General features: G+C 43.4%; 1 protein-coding gene and 1 long non-coding RNA gene across 2 annotated transcripts in view; one reads left to right on the top strand and one right to left on the bottom strand.

Annotated features, from left to right (window-relative positions):
- Positions 1–1,812: 1,812 nt before the first annotated feature.
- Positions 1,813–7,908, bottom strand: LOC145497727 (uncharacterized). The gene has a single exon (XM_081477562.1). It carries the CDS (start codon positions 7,478–7,480, stop codon positions 2,255–2,257), a length of 5,226 nt encoding a protein of 1,741 aa, XP_081333688.1. The 5' UTR covers positions 7,481–7,908; the 3' UTR covers positions 1,813–2,254.
- Positions 7,909–16,740: 8,832 nt separating this feature from the next.
- The window catches only part of LOC145497829 (uncharacterized), a 2,933-nt gene continuing 863 nt past the window's right edge, over positions 16,741–18,810 (top strand). Inside the window, exons 1-2 of the long non-coding RNA XR_014050729.1 lie at positions 16,741–17,740; positions 18,085–18,810. The exon at positions 18,085–18,810 is cut by the window's right edge and continues 863 nt beyond it. This is a non-coding gene — a long non-coding RNA (uncharacterized LOC145497829). The remainder of the gene's footprint in view (positions 17,741–18,084) is intronic.

The following is an 18,810-nucleotide window of genomic DNA, read 5'->3' as shown; positions in this document are numbered from 1 at the left end:
TGTTTCTGTTACTTTACGGCCGCCATGTTTGTGTCCCTCCGAGGGGCGCAAACATGGCGACTCCATACAAAGCTCTATAAATTTGAGTGAAACAGTTCTCCGAATAACGGGAGAATAAAAAACCGCACAGACCTAAATCTTGGCGAGGTTGTTTAAATATCAATCATCTTTCATATCCCAGCTTCTTGACTTAATTCATTGAATGGTTATGATTTTTATTTCTGATGGCGTGACACTGCAAACCAGCCATAGCACGGTCAGTGTAAAACACAGACTGCAGAGTGCAGACTGCAGACTGCAGACCGGGGGTAAAATGCAGACTGAGGGTAAAATAAAATATTAATAATAAAAAACGAGTCATAAGGATAAAATAAAGAGTGTTCGTACAAAATGAAGTTGAATTCTGTACACGTCGTGTTTTGGCATCTCTTCTATCAAAATAGTCATACTAACGATTATTTGAGAAGGCCGAAATGTTATAAATTCTCGTGTTTGGATAGCCGACTGTCACCTTTCAGCGAATACCAATTCACAAACGTTTTGATATATCAAAGTCGTGTAAAAAGATTGAATGTAATTCACAAACTAGGCTCGATACCTACAAGTTTAGCTTGCCCTGTTGTTGTGCTGTCATGTTTTGCTTGCCTTGTGTTCCGAACAATTCCAAGGACATTTGAAGCAGCTAAGACACGCGGTTGTTTGAAGGTTATTAAGACTTTGTCGATGAAAACAGGATGAAGGAAATGCGCTGCAAGAGTTGGTCGGTCCCAGACCTAATCACGTAAACAAAATTCAAAATGGCCGACACGTAAACAAAGGTAAGATGCATAGAATTACGATTAGTTCGGACCCTTGTGGGAAACTGGGTGAGTTCAAGAACTCGAGGTTGATAATATAATGTTTGACTAAGGCTAGGAAACGCCTTTTGGTTTGAGTTTTCGGGATTTTGGGGAAAAAAAATTACGGGTACACGTACGAACACTTCAAAGTCTTCATTTGATCCAGATTTGATCCTCATGTTTTTTTTTTATTGTTAATATTTTATTTTACCCTCAGTCTGCATTTTACCCCTGGTCTGTAGTCTGCAGTCTGCATTTTACCCTCAGTCTGCATTTTAGCCCCGGTCTGCAGTCTGCGTTTTACACTGACCGGCCATAGCATCGGGAAAATGATGCACTGTTTCTGTCGCCAGTTAAATATAATTATATGACGTCAAAGACCATGTACTATAATGGTGTGTGAAGGCACAGTGATGGCTCTGTCAATTCCAAGCCCTCCATCCCCGGGCGCACTTGTCGGGAATTTGACAGTTTGAGTAACAGGCGTCTTCGATACAAAACGTACAAGAGACTGAGTCGATTACTCAATTTAGAGTTGTGCAGTTCTCTAGCCAACCTGAGCTACACTCTCACCCCCACTCGTGCAAAAATGTGGAATAAAAACCAAGGGTGGCGGAAAGAACCCTTGGCAGCTTTACAGGGCAAGACGTTCAATTTGAAAGCACTTGTGGCTGCTATCATTGTATAATAAGAATTTTTGATTGCGACCATATACTCCGAATGTATTTGCCGGTTGCAGAGCTGTCCTGTCACTGTAAGTCTAACATAGACATAAAGCCCCAACGAAATACGATGCCATGCAATTGCTGCGTCATTTGTGAAATTTTGTTACTTAATTTCTGGAGTTGCATTCGTCGTCAGTGAGAAAAATAGAAGTTTGGACTTGTCCTTGGGTCGGGCATTTGCAGTCTTGCCAAAACCCCACGTTGGGATTTGCACTGAATATTCTACCCCCACCGTGGGGTTTCGCGAACTTAGCCCCGTTCACTAGGGTTAGTCACTCGGTAATCTAACTAGGCCCCAATCAATAAAGTCGTTTGGGCTTTAACACACGTTTTAATCTCTTCTCTTAGCTTTCACTGTTACAACGGGCGTGTAATAGCTACTCTGAATGCACGAAATAAATGTTTCTCTTTATACTGTTTCATTAGACAATGTGATTGGTCGTTGCTAGGTGATAATCAGAAAAACGGGTTGATCAAAGTCTGTCACTAAATGTCCATTGTCTCTTGACATGATGTCTAGACTTATAATAAAAACCACAAAGAAACACGCACGAAACACGAAGTCTCCGACACACTCCCCCAATGCAGCATTACATGCGAGGGTGCATTTACTTTGGAGACTGAAACAAAACTACTAGGCGATTTCAAGCTAAATGAAACGTTCTACAACGATCACTCGATTTAAGTTCATCATTGTTCGATTTCTTCATTAGTGGTAATCTCTTTGATTCTTGCAGTTGCCGCGGCCGCAGCGGCTCTTGTTGGTCTGAATGTTTTCGCGTCAGGGTTCAATTGCTGTCTAGCTCCTACTGGAAGTTCACACTGCAACTCTAGGGGGTAGAGGTGTTGAACAGGACGCTCTATCACTCCTTTGCTGGTTTTCAGCTGAACTCCACGAGTATGGCCGTCACGTCCTGGATAGATCTGCTGGACGAAAGCGAGTGGCCACTTCCCTCGATTCTTGTTATCAGATCGTACTAACACTATGTCTCCAACTCTGACTTTGTAGTTAGCTGTCTTGTGGACAAAGTTGTGACGCTCTCTCAAGGCTGTCAGATATTCACGTTGCCATCTATTCCACATTTGATCTTTGCAAGTCTGCAAAAATCTGGCTCGTTTTCGCAAATTTGTATCCTCGATTCTCCAGGTCTGCAGTTCGGGAAGCTGATTGGTTCGCTGGAACATAAAGCTGGCTGGTGTCAGGATGGGTAATTCTACGTCGTCTTCAACGTAACCGAGTGGACGACGATTAACCTGCGTTTCCACGTCTAGGAGTACTTCGGTCAATTCATTCCAGGAAAGGGTGGCTTTCCCGATGACCTTGTGCATTGTTTTCTTTACTACTCCAATTAGGCGTTCAAATTGGCCACCCCACCAAGGGACGCGGCTCAGATTGAATTTCCACCTTACGTCATGGGACTCGAGGAAACCTTGTAATTGCTCGTCCCTTCTAACCTGCTGTAACCACTTGGCTGCCTTGACAAACGTGCTACCATTGTCAGAGTAAATGACAGTTGGACGTCCTCGTCTAGCTATCAGGCGTTTGAGGCACGGAATAAACGTACTAGTCGCTAAGTTGGGAACTAGTTCTAGGTGTACTGCTCTCGATAGGCTGCACGAGAATATCACCAAGTATGCTTTTCCCTCGCGTTTGTGGGTCAGTTTGTACAATATTGGTCCTGCGAAATCGGTCCCAATGACCTCAAAGGCTGCTCCGCCATGGGTTACGGTACGGTCTGTGGGTAGCGGTCCAGGGGGTGGAACTGTTACGGGTGAGACTCTGAAACGTTTACAGCCCCAGCACGCAGACCGTACAGCCTTTACTAGCTGTCTTAGGGTCGGGATCCAGTATTCTTCACGAATCGCTGCCATCGTGAGGGACACACCTCCATGTAAGGTCTCTGCGTGAATCCGCTGTACAAGCTTTCTGGTGAATAGGCTGTCAGCTGGTAGATAAACTGGGTACTGTCCCTGGATTCTGCCATGGCATTCAAGCACTTTGTCGGCATTTGGAATGAGGTTGAGTTCACGTCTCGTTTGTTCAAAGTGAGACTTCTGCGCTTCTTGGGACTGGACTCTTCTTATCCACCAATTCTTTGTTTCTTGTATGTCTTCGCTAGTTAGCGGTCCCTTGCGCGCTCTATTGGTGGTGAAGCGGCGCACCCAGGTTTGGATGCGCAGAGTTCGACGTAGATCATAGCGCTCGAGGAGTTCGTCGAATACATTTCGTTCTTGTTTAGGTTTTCCGTTTGCCATGCTGAGTACTTCTCTAGTAACTTTCGCCTCTTCTTCGGAAGCTTGGGTTTTCACTGTAACTGGATTCTCTGGCCAACCGTTAGGATCCCGCAGCCACGTTGGGCCATTCCACCAGAGCTCTGCGTTAGTCACCTGGCCTCCTCGACTCGCTAGGTCTGCTGGGTTTTCAACAGTGGGTACGTACCTCCACTGGATCTGTGGATGTTGTCTAATTTTCTGCACGCGGTTGGCGACGAACTGTCGGTACTGGCCATTTCCTATAATCCAGTGAAGGGCGACGGTGCTGTCCAGCCAAGCGTAAACCGTCGGCTCAGGTAGATCCTTCAGTGCGTTTTGGACGTTGACAACTAAATTGGTAGCCATGTGCGCGCTGACTAACTCTAACCTTGGGATGGTAAGTTCTCTCTTGGCTAATCTTGCTTTTGCTGCAACCAGGGTTTGAGTGATTCCGTCTTCTTGGCGTACGACTGAATAAACCGCCGCTCCGACCCCGTACGCTGACGCATCTCCAAACGCATGCAACTCAACCGAGATAACTGGTTGCTGGTAAGGTGCTAAGGGTCTTCTTGTGGTTACTTCCGCCGGAAGTGATTGCTCCCATTTCTGCCAGCGTGTTCGAAGATTTTCTGGGATGTTTTTGTCCCATGGTACTTTGCAGTCGCACACTTCTCGATATATTTGCTTCCCTTGTAGTGTAGTAGGGGATGCCAGACCGAGGGGGTCGTAGACTTTCGCTAGTTTGGCTAAGACTTCACGTTTTGTCGGTGCGCCACTTGTACTTGGGAACTGCACGGCGATGGTGTCTTGGAACTTGTCCCACTTTACGCCCAATAGTTTGGACTCACTTGTCTTGACTAGTAATTGTTGTTTGGCATAGGTCTGATCTTCGCTTGATGCAGGTTGGGCGCTGTCTTCTCTCAATGCAGACTGGGGGTTATCTTCTAGCTGTGGATGATTTGAGTGCCATTTGTGCAACTCAAATGTAGCGTCACTCATAATCTCTTGCGCTATCTTCTTTCGTGTTTGTGCTTGCTGCACGTCTTGACCGCCTGTCAACAGGTCGTCTACATAGAAACTTCGGCGTAGTCGCTCCGCTTCTTCCGGGTACTTTTCAGCACAAGTATCAAGTTGGCATTCAAGAACCCCGCCTAATAGAAATGGTGATGGCGCGAGACCAAACAGAACTCTCGTGAACCGATATGTCTGTACATCTGAATTCAGATCAGTTTGCCAGTGGAAACGAAGGGCATCTCGTTCACTCTCGTGAATTCGGATTTGTAAGAAGGCTTTCTTAATATCCCCCGCTAAGACTACTGGGTAGGCTCTCTGCTGAATAAGTACGTCCCATAGTTTGTTCTGTAGTGCTGGTCCTGGGTACAGGCAATCATTTAGTGATGGTGCATCAGGTGTCGCTCGGGCTGAGGCGTCATAGACGATGCGCATTTTTGTAGTTTCGGCGGACTTGCGTATCACGCTCTTGTGCGGGATGTAGAATTCTTTCAGCGGCTGTGACACAGGGGGGGCGTTCTCGATAATATCTTCTGACAGTTGTTCTTGGATTATCGCGTCGTACTGCTCCGTTAGTCCCTCTCGCTGAAGTTTTCTGCTTAGGTTCTTTAGTCGTTTCAAGCTACCTTCCTTGTTCGACGGCAGTTCTGGGTGGTTAGCTTTCCATGGGAGAGTGGTATCATACCAGCCCTCTGGCGAGCGTATCAATCGTTCCTTAAACTCGTCAAACACCATTGACTGATCATGGTCTGCCATGTCACGCAATCCCAAGACGTCTAATCTGCACAGATCTTCGTAGTTACTTTGACTTGTCTGGGTGAAAAGCATAATGTTTTTGTCGAATTCTTTCCCTGGGGACATTAGGAACCATCCAAACTTAGTCAGTTCTGCGATCGGGTCGTTGTCTTGTCCTATTCTGGGCCTGGTTTCCGTTTTAATCCTGGCGTATTCTCCGCTGCCAAGTATCACGTGGACCGGAAGAGACGCTTTCGTATCATTGTCGTTGACATTTACGCCTTTCAGATGTGAGTACTTCTCAATTAGCGTGCGATAATTAGGGTTGTCAATGGACAACAGTTCTGTCTTGTTTACTTTGGTTGCTTTGACTGACAGCGAAAATTGATGGTCGACAGATTGTAATTCTAGACCGTAAGTTTCGAGTCTGGCAGCTTTTGAGGACATTAGCATATCGATTGTTTTTGTCTGGACATCAGTGGGCTTTATGCGAAGTAGTTCGGTCAGTTTTGCGGAAACGTATGAGCTCCCGGCTCCAGAATCGATGAGCGCTCGACACTTAATGCCATTGACTTCTATCACGATGACAGGGAATAAACCTTCTCCAATTTGGTTTGTAGTCAAGGCGACTCCTCTCGCAGGCGTTGGCTGGTTAATAGATTCCTGGGCGGGCATATTACAAATGGACGTGTGGTGACGCTTGTGGCAGTGTTGACAGGCAGAACTGCTTTTACAATAGATGGCGCGATGGTTTCCTGTGGTGCAGTTAAAGCATAGACGCTTGTTAAGGAGAATTTGTCTGCGATCAGCGACACTTGTTATTTTTGTACATTCTGCTGCCCTGTGATCTTTACCGCAGTAAACGCAAGGCCAACAGCGGGGCTTCAAATGGGCGTCGCGACGCGCATGGTAAATTCTTGATGGGCGTAAGTTCCGTTTCGCTGTTTGCTGTTCTTGTTCACGTTCGCGTTGGCTTGTATCCACCGGATTTCTTCTTATCCACAGACGAATAGCCTCGGACAGTTGTGTGAAGTCCCATTTCTCCCATTCCGGGTCGTTGCGGACCAGATCTCCGCGAATTGCTGGCAACTTGTCTAGAGTCATCGAAACCATCCCATTGACTTGCGCGAGTTTGTTCATTGTCTGCAATGCCTGCACGCAATACGTTAGCTTTTCGCCAAATTCGCAGATTTTCTTCGGATTTCCATTGAGCAGTGTAGGCAGATCTAAAGTTTCCTTCGTATAGGCCTTGACTATCTCAGACTCCTTCCCGAACTTCTCCAGCAGGATACTCTTCGCCCTATTGTATCCTTCGGGCGTGAAAGGGAGTGCTTCGACTGTGCGCTTCGCCTTAGTGTCCAAGAGTTCTCTTAAATACGAAAACTTGGTTATCGCTGCCACACTTGTTTTGTCGATCGTTTCTAAGAATTGTCCCCAAAATCGTGGCCAGTCCATGAAGCTACCGTCAAATTTAGTAATAACAAGCTTCGGTAACTTTGCTTGCATGTCGCTGGCCGTCGCAGCTTGTTGGGGGTGTGGCGCAGTTTGGATTTCTGCCTGCATCTCTAGCTTCGTTTTGTGGAACTTAAGCTGTTCTTCCTGGACGAGCGCTTGTGCTTCTCTTTTTCGGTCTTCGATCCATTTGAGCACTTTCTCTACTTCGAGGTCTGCCTTCTCTAACTGCGCGTCAATCTCGGCGTTCCATGTCTCGATTTCGGTCATCTCTTCTTTGGCTTCGATCTTCTTCGCTTCCACTTCCAGTCCCATACGATTTATTTCGGCAGTGATGGACCTTAAAGTCGAAAGCTGCCTCTCGATAGACTCTGCCTTTCCTGCTTCGATGACGGCGTTCGTCTTCCCGATAGTCATTTTGAGCTGCGTGAGCTTGATGTCCAGCGCTTTCTCAGTCGCTTCCATTTCTTCTTTAGACGTTCGAACAGAAAATCAGGACTAAAAAATACTCACAAAGTTGTCCTTATCCTTCCTCGGTATGTCGCGTTGCCGGAGGTGCCACGTTTCGCGAACTTAGCCCCGTTCACTAGGGTTAGTCACTCGGTAATCTAACTAGGCCCCAATCAATAAAGTCGTTTGGGTTTTAACACACGTTTTAATCTCTTCTCTTAGCTTTCACTGTTACAACGGGCGTGTAATAGCTACTCTGAATGCACGAAATAAATGTTTCTCTTTATACTGTTTCATTAGACAATGTGATTGGTCGTTGCTAGGTGATAATCAGAAAAACGGGTTGATCAAAGTCTGTCACTAAATGTCCATTGTCTCTTGACATGATGTCTAGACTTATAATAAAAACCACAAAGAAACACGCACGAAACACGAAGTCTCCGACAGGGGCATTAGCCCGACAAATGCCCTTGGGGGGGGGGGGGAGGAGAGCTCGGAATTGACAGAGTCGTGATCATATATATAATAAAAAAAAAACGAAATTACGAAGATTTTGGTAACGACACAATTGAAAACCATTTCTCTTAAAGGTCGTGTTTTGAATGAGAACTTCTTCTCCAGTAGACCCACCTTGCAGGCAAAATCACAAAAACTTTAAGGGCGTTGCGTTTTGGCGCAGGTGATACTAAAAACAGGAACTTGGGCGTCCTGCTTGGGCCCCCCGTGTCGGCGCCCCCCCCCCCCGACCCCCTGTACTGTGATTCTTGGAGCGACGATATGTACCCAGTCCCTCTCACCATGCTGTGAATCAACAAGCAATCAGGAGAATACTTTCGCTTATTTGTGATCATGGAACACAAAGCATGCTTCTATTTTTTTGGTGAGTTGCAATATTTTTTACACTCTATTAAGCTTAAAGATAGTTAATTGGGGCCCTAGTCGTTGTCGTGACCCGCCGATGTGTCGGGTCGCCTGCCCAGTGTGAATTGCCTCTCTGGAGTATTTGAGGACGTAAACTCTTCTGTACATGTTTAGGTTCATACGGACATCAATGTGACTCAGAGAAGCGTCTTTATTATCCGGGTGAGCGTATCAAGGGGCCTTTCAAAATAAATGTTGCGGACAAACTTTATCGATGTAAATACTAAAGCACACAAACGCAACAGAACGAGTTTCACGTCTACCTGTAACTCAAGTTCAAACCGAGTGAATTACGCTGAATTGTCAAATGTTTCTCGCACTAAGGTCTTCAAGGGTCAAACAGCGAGGAAAAACATTTGTAAAAAAGGCATGGTCTCGCTTTTATGCTACTGCCATAAAAACGCCTTAACGTGTTTCAAGCTTTCCTTTCAAGCATTCCAGTTTACAGTTGCCGAATCTACGATGATAAGCCCGTGCTAGTCTCCGCAAAGCGAGATTCACTTTGTATGATCAAGAGAGCTGATCAGGCGGGTCAGAGAGATTAAGTGTCAGTTAAATTTTCCGCGTTAACAAATGTCCGTATTAAGTGGGCCAAACTTGATAGAAAGTATATGACCATTGCGTCGGGACAAACATAAACTTCCCGTATTAAGTAGGTATCTGTCCATAAAGCAGAATTGTAACTGTATTTCTGAAATCAAACGACAATTGTTTTGCAAGGTTGCAAGTGGATGTAAATAATGGCGTTTAGCAACGTTGCTTTTTGTAGAAATATTGAAGAAAGTCAAAACTGTTCATCGCAGCCGTTTAATTTCTTAAGTTTTCTGAATTTATACTTTACGTTAACTGTGTTTCTTGGTCTCTGGTCTTAATAAATATTCATTTTAGCTGTGTCTTGGCAAAGCGTTGGCCTGTTGCAATTGCATAAATGCCCGGCATAAATGTACACCCTGCGATACGAGCAACGCAACACTTAATTACTCTGACAAAAATAGAGCTGTTAGGAAATTATTTGAGCAGTGATCAGCGATCTCTATCGCAACAAAAACACCCAAGTACAATCTTTGCTCTACGGTCACGAGGAATTGTATGGTTGCACGCCATGGAAGTTCATCACGCCAGATTTTTGTGCGGTCCGACCATGCACTTCCGTACCTTTCGATATGTTTATACTGATTATATGATATCACTGTGGACCGGAGGGGACTGTAGACAGGATTGTAAACGAAAAGAAATTGTTACCTCAACAAATCAATTAACTCACTACATACTATCTTCTTTGCCGTCGGAAAGCCTGAGAGGCGAGCTTTGCCAAGGTCAGGATCTCTTAGCCGCCCTCCGGCCCACGTTATGGCTCGAATGGGCAGTTTCAAGACCGCGAGGGGAAAGTTCTTGATACGGCAGACCAAAGCTGGTAACAAGCTTTTTTTTTTTCCCAACTCCGACTTGTATTGTAAGGAAACTTAGACAGATTGCATCGCAAATTCGCAAGCGAGTCAATCGGTGGGGATCTACTAGGCGGTCAAGAAGGATCTGTAATACATAAAAATAACTAAATCCCTTAAATTAACCGCACTAAAGAAAGGGTTGATCATATATGAAAGGGTGCAAGCGTTCAAGTTAAGGCAACTGAAATAGTAAACTAACATACATAGCAGAAATGAAACACAAAGCAAAGCACAAAATTAGTCACAAAACACTTTCAATTTCCGTTTGTCGGTATTTCGATAATTTTAATGTCCAATTGCGGGATTCCAATATTCTCCGAAACTGTGGGTGCATTTGGTCGACGATAGTGCAGGCTAAAAGCTTATTCTTCACAATTTTTCTACCCTTTTCGTATGTCTAATCATTACAGAAACAAGCTGAAGGAGCGTGGTCACGCGAATTGAATAAATGTGTAACGTAATAGTAACGACGTGTCATGAAGTTGTGTTTGGCTTTGACAAATAAATTCGATCTAATCATGAATTAAGTGGAATCTCCAGTGGTCTCCAATTCACTCGAAAGTCGAGAGAATCATTGACAAAAGGTGGACTACGTTCACTCGAAACTACAAACTACGGCAAACTGAAATGTGATTTTGTCGATTGTCAAAGGACCGTGTCTAAGGTACACAATGAAAATGTGATGAGCCACGGTGATTACACATATGGAAATGAATTATTTACATTCAAAACAGTACAATCTTTGCTAACAGAGCTATGGTCGAGGTTCAGACTCAATGATACTGTATGGGCTATCAACTCCACTTTCTAGGGTAAGATAAAACAACTTTTTACAAGAGAAGATCAAAGTAAGGGACTGAATCAACCTGCGAATCTCGCAAGAATTTAGATTCATTCAGTTTGTTTATTACTGTCAGAGATATTCCAAACATCGGAAAAACACTTTTGGAGAACTTAACTGGTGAACTAAATGCAACTAACATAAAGTAGTTCGAAATAAATCTGTTCTTTAATACATCTTTCTTTGTCTAGTATCTTAGCTTTTCGCTTGTTCGCTCGTTAGATTTTTCAGTTGCGAACGGTTTGTGGAGGCTAGTTGGAAAACGCGGGGCCGGGGTCCCTGGTTACAGGGTACGGGGTTCCGGGATGTAGAAAACACGGGGTCTGGTGGAAAACACGGGGTCTGGTGGAAAACACGGGGTCTTGTGGAAGACACGAGGTCTGGTGGAAAACACGGGGTCTAAGTGAAAAACACGGGGGTATAGTAAAAATGAGAAGTCGACATTTTGTTAGGTTAAATTGCGATGAAAATCAATTTAGCATCTCGGCGTGAAACGCATTTCTCAAACATTTCAGTGCGAAAGAAAACCATTCAAGAGTCAACGTGCCGTGCAGTGGTTTTCTTTTGCTTGGGGCGTCAATTTTATTTTCGCAGTAACTTGCGTGGATTTTTTTTTTTTTAATTTTTACCTTTAATATATAGATTTAGGCCAGCCTAAAAGCGTAGCTCCTGGGCCGGGTTGTTCAGAGCCCGAGTAAGCTAACCCAGGAAAAGGTAGAATTTTGATTTGAGTTTTCAACTTTGCAGTGAGGTTTTCTGTATATTGTTTGGCCTTCTGTTTTGAGTTTTAATAATCACCATATACACAAAACAAAGCAGCAAAAAACATTTGTATAGAAGAAAAAGTTATAATTTGGTCAACTTTCAATCCTGGGTTAGCGTTAACGCCTTCCGAACAATCCTGCCCTGTTTTCAACAAGTTAACCTGACATGAGCCCGCAATCCAATCAGAAACCAGTACTTGATCAGCGGTCAACTTGAAAAAAACGCGTGACTTCGATGAGCTGTAAACTTGAGCCCGCGATATGGTCACATGATACTGGTCAGCGGATACCTTGTTTTGACAGATGTCAATTGATCATAACATGGATGTCCAATATCAAAGAAGTTCACGGTAAACCACAGGCAGCCCAAGCTCTCTCTATGAACCACACAAGCAACACAACACAGCATCGAATTATAAGAGTTTATATGGGATTTTCTACAAGATATCCATGGAGGTAGTTAAAAGTGAAAATTCTCAATAAAAACGGCTGACCTTATTCCAGACGTGTGTTGTTTGCTCCTGGTGTGGTTATTTTACCGATTGAACTTGATTTAAGCGACTTTTCTGAATTCCGATTTTCCCTCTATAAAGAGAGGACAAGGCGAAACACCTCAGTCGGTACAGCCTGCCGAACGAAGTCAAAAATCCCAGGCTAAAATGTACCCACGGCCATAAATCTACCGCAGAATTCAAGGGCAAAGGTTGATCTTTCATTTCAATCCTCTAGCCACACAATTGCAGCCCTGCGAGCGACGCCAGGCGGCTCTTCGTGTCCCCAGTGAAACGATAAAACTATGGAAGAGCTCCGTGTCGTTTGATTCGCGACCCAACGACCGTTGAAATCGGCTTGGTAACCTCGTCATGTTGGCAAACCAAGACTCGCGGGGGTACTAGACCGCAATTTGTCAACTAAACTTCTTGTAATCCTCTCAGGTCGAATTTACAATGCAAAATAAAAATCGTACAGAACACTTTTGCAAAATGGCTTCAAAACCAAAGAAACTTAAGATCAACGGCGAAAGCTCCGTAGAAACTGAGGAGATACAATCATTTTTGAAGTGGAAGTGGTGGTAAGTTTTCTCGTTTATGCACCTTTGATTTGTTTGTATAAAATATTCCCGAGCTGATAAACTAAATTTGCTTCTCTTAGGGTATTGTGGAATTACGAATATTGTGAGGAAACTGTAATGGAAGCCAGCAAAATTTTGTCTAGAGCATACGAAGAGAAAGAAATTGCCGTAAGCAAATTGAACTCTCTTTTGCTCGGGAGAATTCTGAACGAATTATGGGGAGATGAAGTTAAATTGGTGAGGCGAGGACCAAGTAATTCAAAGGTGCGTAAACGTGAAAACTTACCATGACTTCCACTTCAAAAATGATCTCAGTTTACGGAGCTTTCGCCGTTGATCTTACATTTGACAAATTTGACAAATTGCGGTCTAGTACCCCCGCGAGTCTTGGTTTGCTAACATGACGAGGTTACCAAGCCGATTTCAACGGTCGTTATGTCGCGGATCAAACGACACGGAGCTCTTCCATAGTTTTATCGTTTCACTGGGGACACGAAGAGCCGCCTGGCGTCGCTCGCAGGGCTGCAATTGTGTGGCTAGAGGATTGAAATGAAAGATCAACCTTTGCCCTTGAACTCTGCGGTGGATTTGTGGCCGTGGGTACATTTTAGCCTGGGATTTTTGACTTCGTTCGGCAGGCTGTACCGACTGAGGTGTTTCGCCTTGTCCTCTCTTTATAAAGGGAAAATCGGAATTCAAAAAAGTCGCTTAAATCAAGTTCAATCGGTAAAATAACCACACCAGGAGCAAACAACACATGTATGGAACAAGGTAAACCATTTTTATTGAGAATTTTCACTTTTAACTACCTCCAAGGATATCTTGTAGAAAATCCCATATAAACCCTTATAATTCGATGCCATATTGTGTTGCTTGTGTGGTTCATAGAGAGAACTTGGACTGCCTGTGGGTAAACCAAGGGTGCATATCTCTGTCAACCTATCATTTGGATAATATTACACATGAAAACATTACTCGATTCTGATTGGCTAAGAGCAGTGCAGTTCAAGGAAAACGACCAATTTTTTAAGTTTACAAGACATGTTTCGACAAAACTTCTGTCATCTTCAGTTGAACGATGTCGCTCATTGTGTTCAACGACTGCTTTCATATTCTAGATCAAGCCACTACCAGCTTTCAACTCAAGATAAAGGAGGCTATCCATATTCAAAAAGAACTACCTTGCCTCAATCAGCAATTACACCGTGTAAATCTAAAATTATCCTTTTAATTTACACCTTTTCACGTTCTTTTGTTACTATTTGTCTTAATTAGCATTTTCGTCCACTTATTATTCAACCTGCTTTATAATCATTCAACTGAAGATGACAGAAGTTCTGTCGAAACATGTCTAGTAAACTTAAAAAATTGGTCGTTTTCCTTAAAATTTAAAATAACAAAATTTCGACTTCTCATTTTAGCGAGGAAAATTCATATTTTGACGAAAAAATGGTTCCCCCGGGTTTTTCTCTTAGACCCCGTGTTTTCCACCAGAGCTTCGGTTTTTGTTTACATGGGAGAGTTTGGCTATTACATTTTGTTGGGAGCATGCCGAAACGAAGGAAATCACTGTGAAATTACTTAAGATAATGAAACATACTATGTACTTATTGACTGAGTGGGAGGACCGGACGGGAAAATATTTGGCTCGAGGTCAGGGCGTACGGACCGAGCGCAGCGAGGTCCGTGCGTCCTGACCGAGAGACAAATATTTTCCCGTCCGGCCCGACCTTACTCAGTCAATAAGCATTTTATCATATGACCACTTAACGGTTGAACCTAAATAGGACGCGAGTACATAACATCAGACGGCCGTGCGCCGAAAAACTACAGAAAAGATTCTACTATAAAAACTCAGTGCTATTTATTTCTTCGCGTCGCACAAGAAACTCACAATTCATCGAAAAACACGACTCACTTTCTCATATTTGTTTTTCAATGTCTACAATTACAATTCATGCTAAAAAGCCAACAGAAAGTTGACATAAAGCTGTCAAAAATATGTCAAAACCATCAAAAACTTAGCGAGTGACAAAAGTTTGCTTCACGCTTCACTGAAATTGTTGACAAATTTTCTTCGTCTGAAGACCCAAGAAAATGTCGGCGTCGTTTCATGCTATTTGTCGACCTCTTTGATTCTCTTGAACAAGGGAGAACTACCAACTGAATATTAATGACACCGATGTTGGCTCCCGCAAACAGTACCTGGGTTTGCTGACTTTGCTGGCTTTGCTGTGTAGTGGAAATTCAAGCGAGTTTTATTTTTGGATGAACTGTACGGTAATGAACTTGTGTTCGTACTCAGTTTTTTCTCTTCAAACAACACTGATGTAGAAACTGCAGAGCAATTTATCCTACTGTACACAAGGTATGTTAGTGATTTCTCTTCTCCCAACTCTGGAAACTCGGAGAAAAAATTTATATCGTACTTTGTTCTCTTCGCGACTTGCCTGGTTTCTTGCTTTTGACCCACGATGAGTTCTTTGATGCCTTCCACTGAAAGAAGTTTCGCCTCAAGACTGTTTGCTTATTCCGAAGGTTAACTATCGGACAATTCATCCGGGAAAGTTGTTTTCTTGACCGCCTGTTTGCTTGTTGTTGGCTTATGAGAAAGTTGTGAACTTCTTCAGTTGTGAGGACTGTTGACTTTCTTTCTGTGCTTTCGGAGTGAGTTGGAGACTGAGGTAGTTCTGCATCGGACAGTTCGCCTGGATAGTAAACTTCGCTCACTTTCATCACTCATTTTGAAGAGAACAAAATTTTGCAGCGACAAAATGGTTTTGTCATTAACTCGCATCGAGTTTCTAGTAGGGCCGTACGCATTACTAGTAGGGCCGTACGTGTTTTTCCGGCCCTATCACTTCGACGAGTACGGCCCTCATACGGGACCTTTTTTCTTATCGTTTTCCAAGGAAATTGCGCGTGGGGCCGCACGGGTCATACGATAATAGTCAGGAACACAACTTATAGTAAAGCCATAGAAAGATTTAGCTTCACCATGCAATATCAATAATTTCGATGGCATCGAAAATGGGGGAGGTTGACAAGCGTCCTTTGAAAGCCTTAGTAGTCCTCCACTGGAAAGCGTAACGTTCACTGCGTTTATAGTAATGGCAAGAATTGCGTTGCCAAGTTTTTTGGGGTGATCTGGATCAGGATCAGTGATCCAAGATCACTCGAATCATAGTGCATCAAAGGAACCGATGAATCCGTGACCAGAGTGGATTCATCGGTTCCTTTGATGTACCATGATCCGAGTGATCTTGGATCACTGATCCTGATCCAGATCACCCCAAAGGAACGCAGCCTAAAAAGAGTTCGCTACTCGTTAAAATGACTGACAGTTGCCTACAAGGCGCAATAATGACGTTTTTTGACATCAGCAAAGTGACCGTAAAGTTGTCATTATATGATTGTATACTTGTTCACCTCGTGACTAATTTGTTTTGTTACAGGCCTGATATTGCTTTCCTGGGTGGCAAAAGCTACATTTGGACAAAGCAGTAGTGAGTTCATATTTTGTTTAAGTTTTTTTTTCTATTGGTCAACATGTATACACTGCTGCGTGATGGGATGTTATCCTTAGGGCTAATGAATAGATATCTTATTGAAGCGTTAAATTCACAGCTCTAGAGCTAAATTAAATGATAAAAATTTCCTGAGTAGCACTTAAACCTGAAATGCCGTTTTACGCGAAAATTAAGGAATAATTTGGTTTATTATATACACACTCAGTGATCTCCATGTATTTCAAGCAATCTGATTGGTTCCCTAACCCTGACTAATGACCATTTCCCACCTCCTGCCGAGTGAATAATGCGTAAACCAAGCAAAAACAAAATGGCGGGCGTAAACTCGCTTTTCGCCAGTGTTTCTGAATCGGAATACAAGAAGATGCTGTACCACAAGGTACAAAGAAGGCTGTGGAATTTGGCCTGAAGTTTTCAAAGATAGAAAAGACTTACCGACGTTCCACTTTCGAGCAGTTTCAGCCGACATGTGTTTGGCAATCACAAATTTCATCAGCATAAACAAACTCGACCGCAAAGTCCATCTTCACCCAGCATCAGCAGAAATGAATACCGCAGGGTTCATCGGCAGAAGCATCAAGTGCTATTCAATGAAGCACCTCCACGTCTTTAATTTGCGCAAGAAAACATTTAGTTTTCAGCAAAGTCCTGCGCACATGGTATAATTTCAGGTTGATCAGTCCTTCGCCAACTGTCCTTTCAATTTTCATTTCAAGTGAAAATGAAAACTTTGATTGAGCGGTGAATTTGTTTTGCAAGTAGACTTACGATTAAGATTGCTGATTTGAACGCTGTTAAAAGACCATATAACTAGATTGTGATGAGGATTTCTTGTACTTTCGTTGGTTCACACGTTCTTGCGCTTGCTTTACATTTGCATTATTAGCCTTGATTTGAGAGGAGTGATAGCATGATAGTTATTGTGCTGGGGTTAGGATCGAGTGGCCTTAAACTAGTTGGATTCCTGGCCAGCAGATTCACTGAATTGTTTGTTTTGGCAACACACTTTACCCTCATAGTCAGCCCCCGAACAAAATAGTGCAAAATAGGAAGCTTGAATTCCATATTTTTCCGTTTTCAAAAGTAGGGAAACAAGACATGTATCAAGATTGCAGATCAGATTGGCTAAATCTTGTGTCATATTGCCCATTATTGTCCTTTATTTTCTGTAAGAGACTAGGTTTGGCAGGAACTACTGAGCTTAATTTGTAGAATTTTTATTCCTCCATAGATCACAAGGACGTGTGTTTTCCGGGGAATGCATACAATAGCGATCTGCAATTAACTGGTTATAATGGAACTCTACACAGTCCGCTTAGCCCTGATTGGTACCCCCCAGGTTTGAGCTGTTATTGGCTCATCACTGTACCAAAAGAAAAGGCTGTGAAACTAAGGTTTGACAGTTTTGAACTGGAACCCAGCTGGAGATGCACAGCAGATTATGTGGAAATTCTAGATGGAGAGAGCTATTATAGTAGGACTATAGGAAAATTCTGTGGTTCCACAATTCCGAAGGTCATTCGCTCCAGTGGTTGTTACATGCAGGTGCGATTTAGAGCAGATCGAGACAATTCACATTACGGTGGATTTACTGCCTCATTCACAGCTGAGGGTAAAGCAAGCAAAGTTACACCTTTGCCACCGGATAAACCAAGCACAGCTCAGACGCCAACAACGACTGACGACCTCCAGCTCTCCGGTAGGTGGACGTCTCTTGTATTAGCCATCATTTAGTCATGATGGCCTCAGCTACTTGCAAAGTGCATTTTTCAACCTCCCATAAGAATGAACCCCTGTTAGATGGACTTTTTCTGGTCGTCTTACAGAAAGTGTACTATTTGTGCCAAACTTTAATCATTTCTGCATTCATGTTCCAACAAATCAGTTGATTAAAAACATTCTGTCAGGAGACATCCTCAGTTTTTATTCATTCAGGTGGCATGAACATTGAAGTTTTCGAAGATCTTTATTGGTGCAGGGAATTTGAACGAAGCATGATGTACACATCTTTGAACTAAGATATGACCACTCTTGACTCATTAGGGATTTTCCTGGAAAAATTACAGAAGAAGCGTTCAATATGAGCAGTGGACCAATACGTGTAACGGAGAAGTTCTTGGTGGATTATATCTAAACCCGTGAATCTTGCTATGTTAGTAAACCTGAAACATCCACCTAAAATAGTTAATGAACTAGAGCCACAATGTTTCTCATGTAAAGCGAAGCGGCTGTGTAATGGGTAAAGTAACAGCAACGAAGGAAATAACATCTCTGCAAGTTTCCTGGTAATTTAGTCAGGTCTATGCTCATTTAATGTTTCTTTTTCTCTCGATTGTCTTAAGATTATTCTCCCAAGACATGGGTAGTAGCTGTCGTCGTCGGTGTGGTAGTCTTTATTGTACTTGTAAGCTGTTTGGTGTTGATTGCAAAGCGCAAAAAAACTCCCAACACTGCAGTTGATGCTGGAATGCCAATGTCTTCATTATCCCATACCGCACAACTAGGAGTGATTCAGTATCCACCTTCCCCTCATATTCAACCGCTGTCTCAACCAGCAACAAATCCCTACCAAGCCCCTCCAGTGTATTATGCTACAGTTCCAACTAACCTATCGCTAGGAGATGCAGCGAACCCCTATCCTCAAGAATCACCACCACCCTACCCTGGAGACGGAATAGCTCTGCATGCGCAGTACCCACCTCCAGGGCAATCATACCCATGGCTACAGCGTGCACCAGTGAAAGCGTCCGCACCTTCTGGAAGTTCTTG

This window comes from Orbicella franksi, chromosome 9 (genome assembly GCF_964199315.1).
Source record: "Orbicella franksi chromosome 9, jaOrbFran1.1, whole genome shotgun sequence".
Lineage (NCBI taxonomy): Eukaryota > Metazoa > Cnidaria > Anthozoa > Scleractinia > Merulinidae > Orbicella > Orbicella franksi.
The sequence above is the reverse complement of the archived record's forward strand: the minus strand, read 5'-3'. Positions and strand labels throughout refer to the sequence as shown.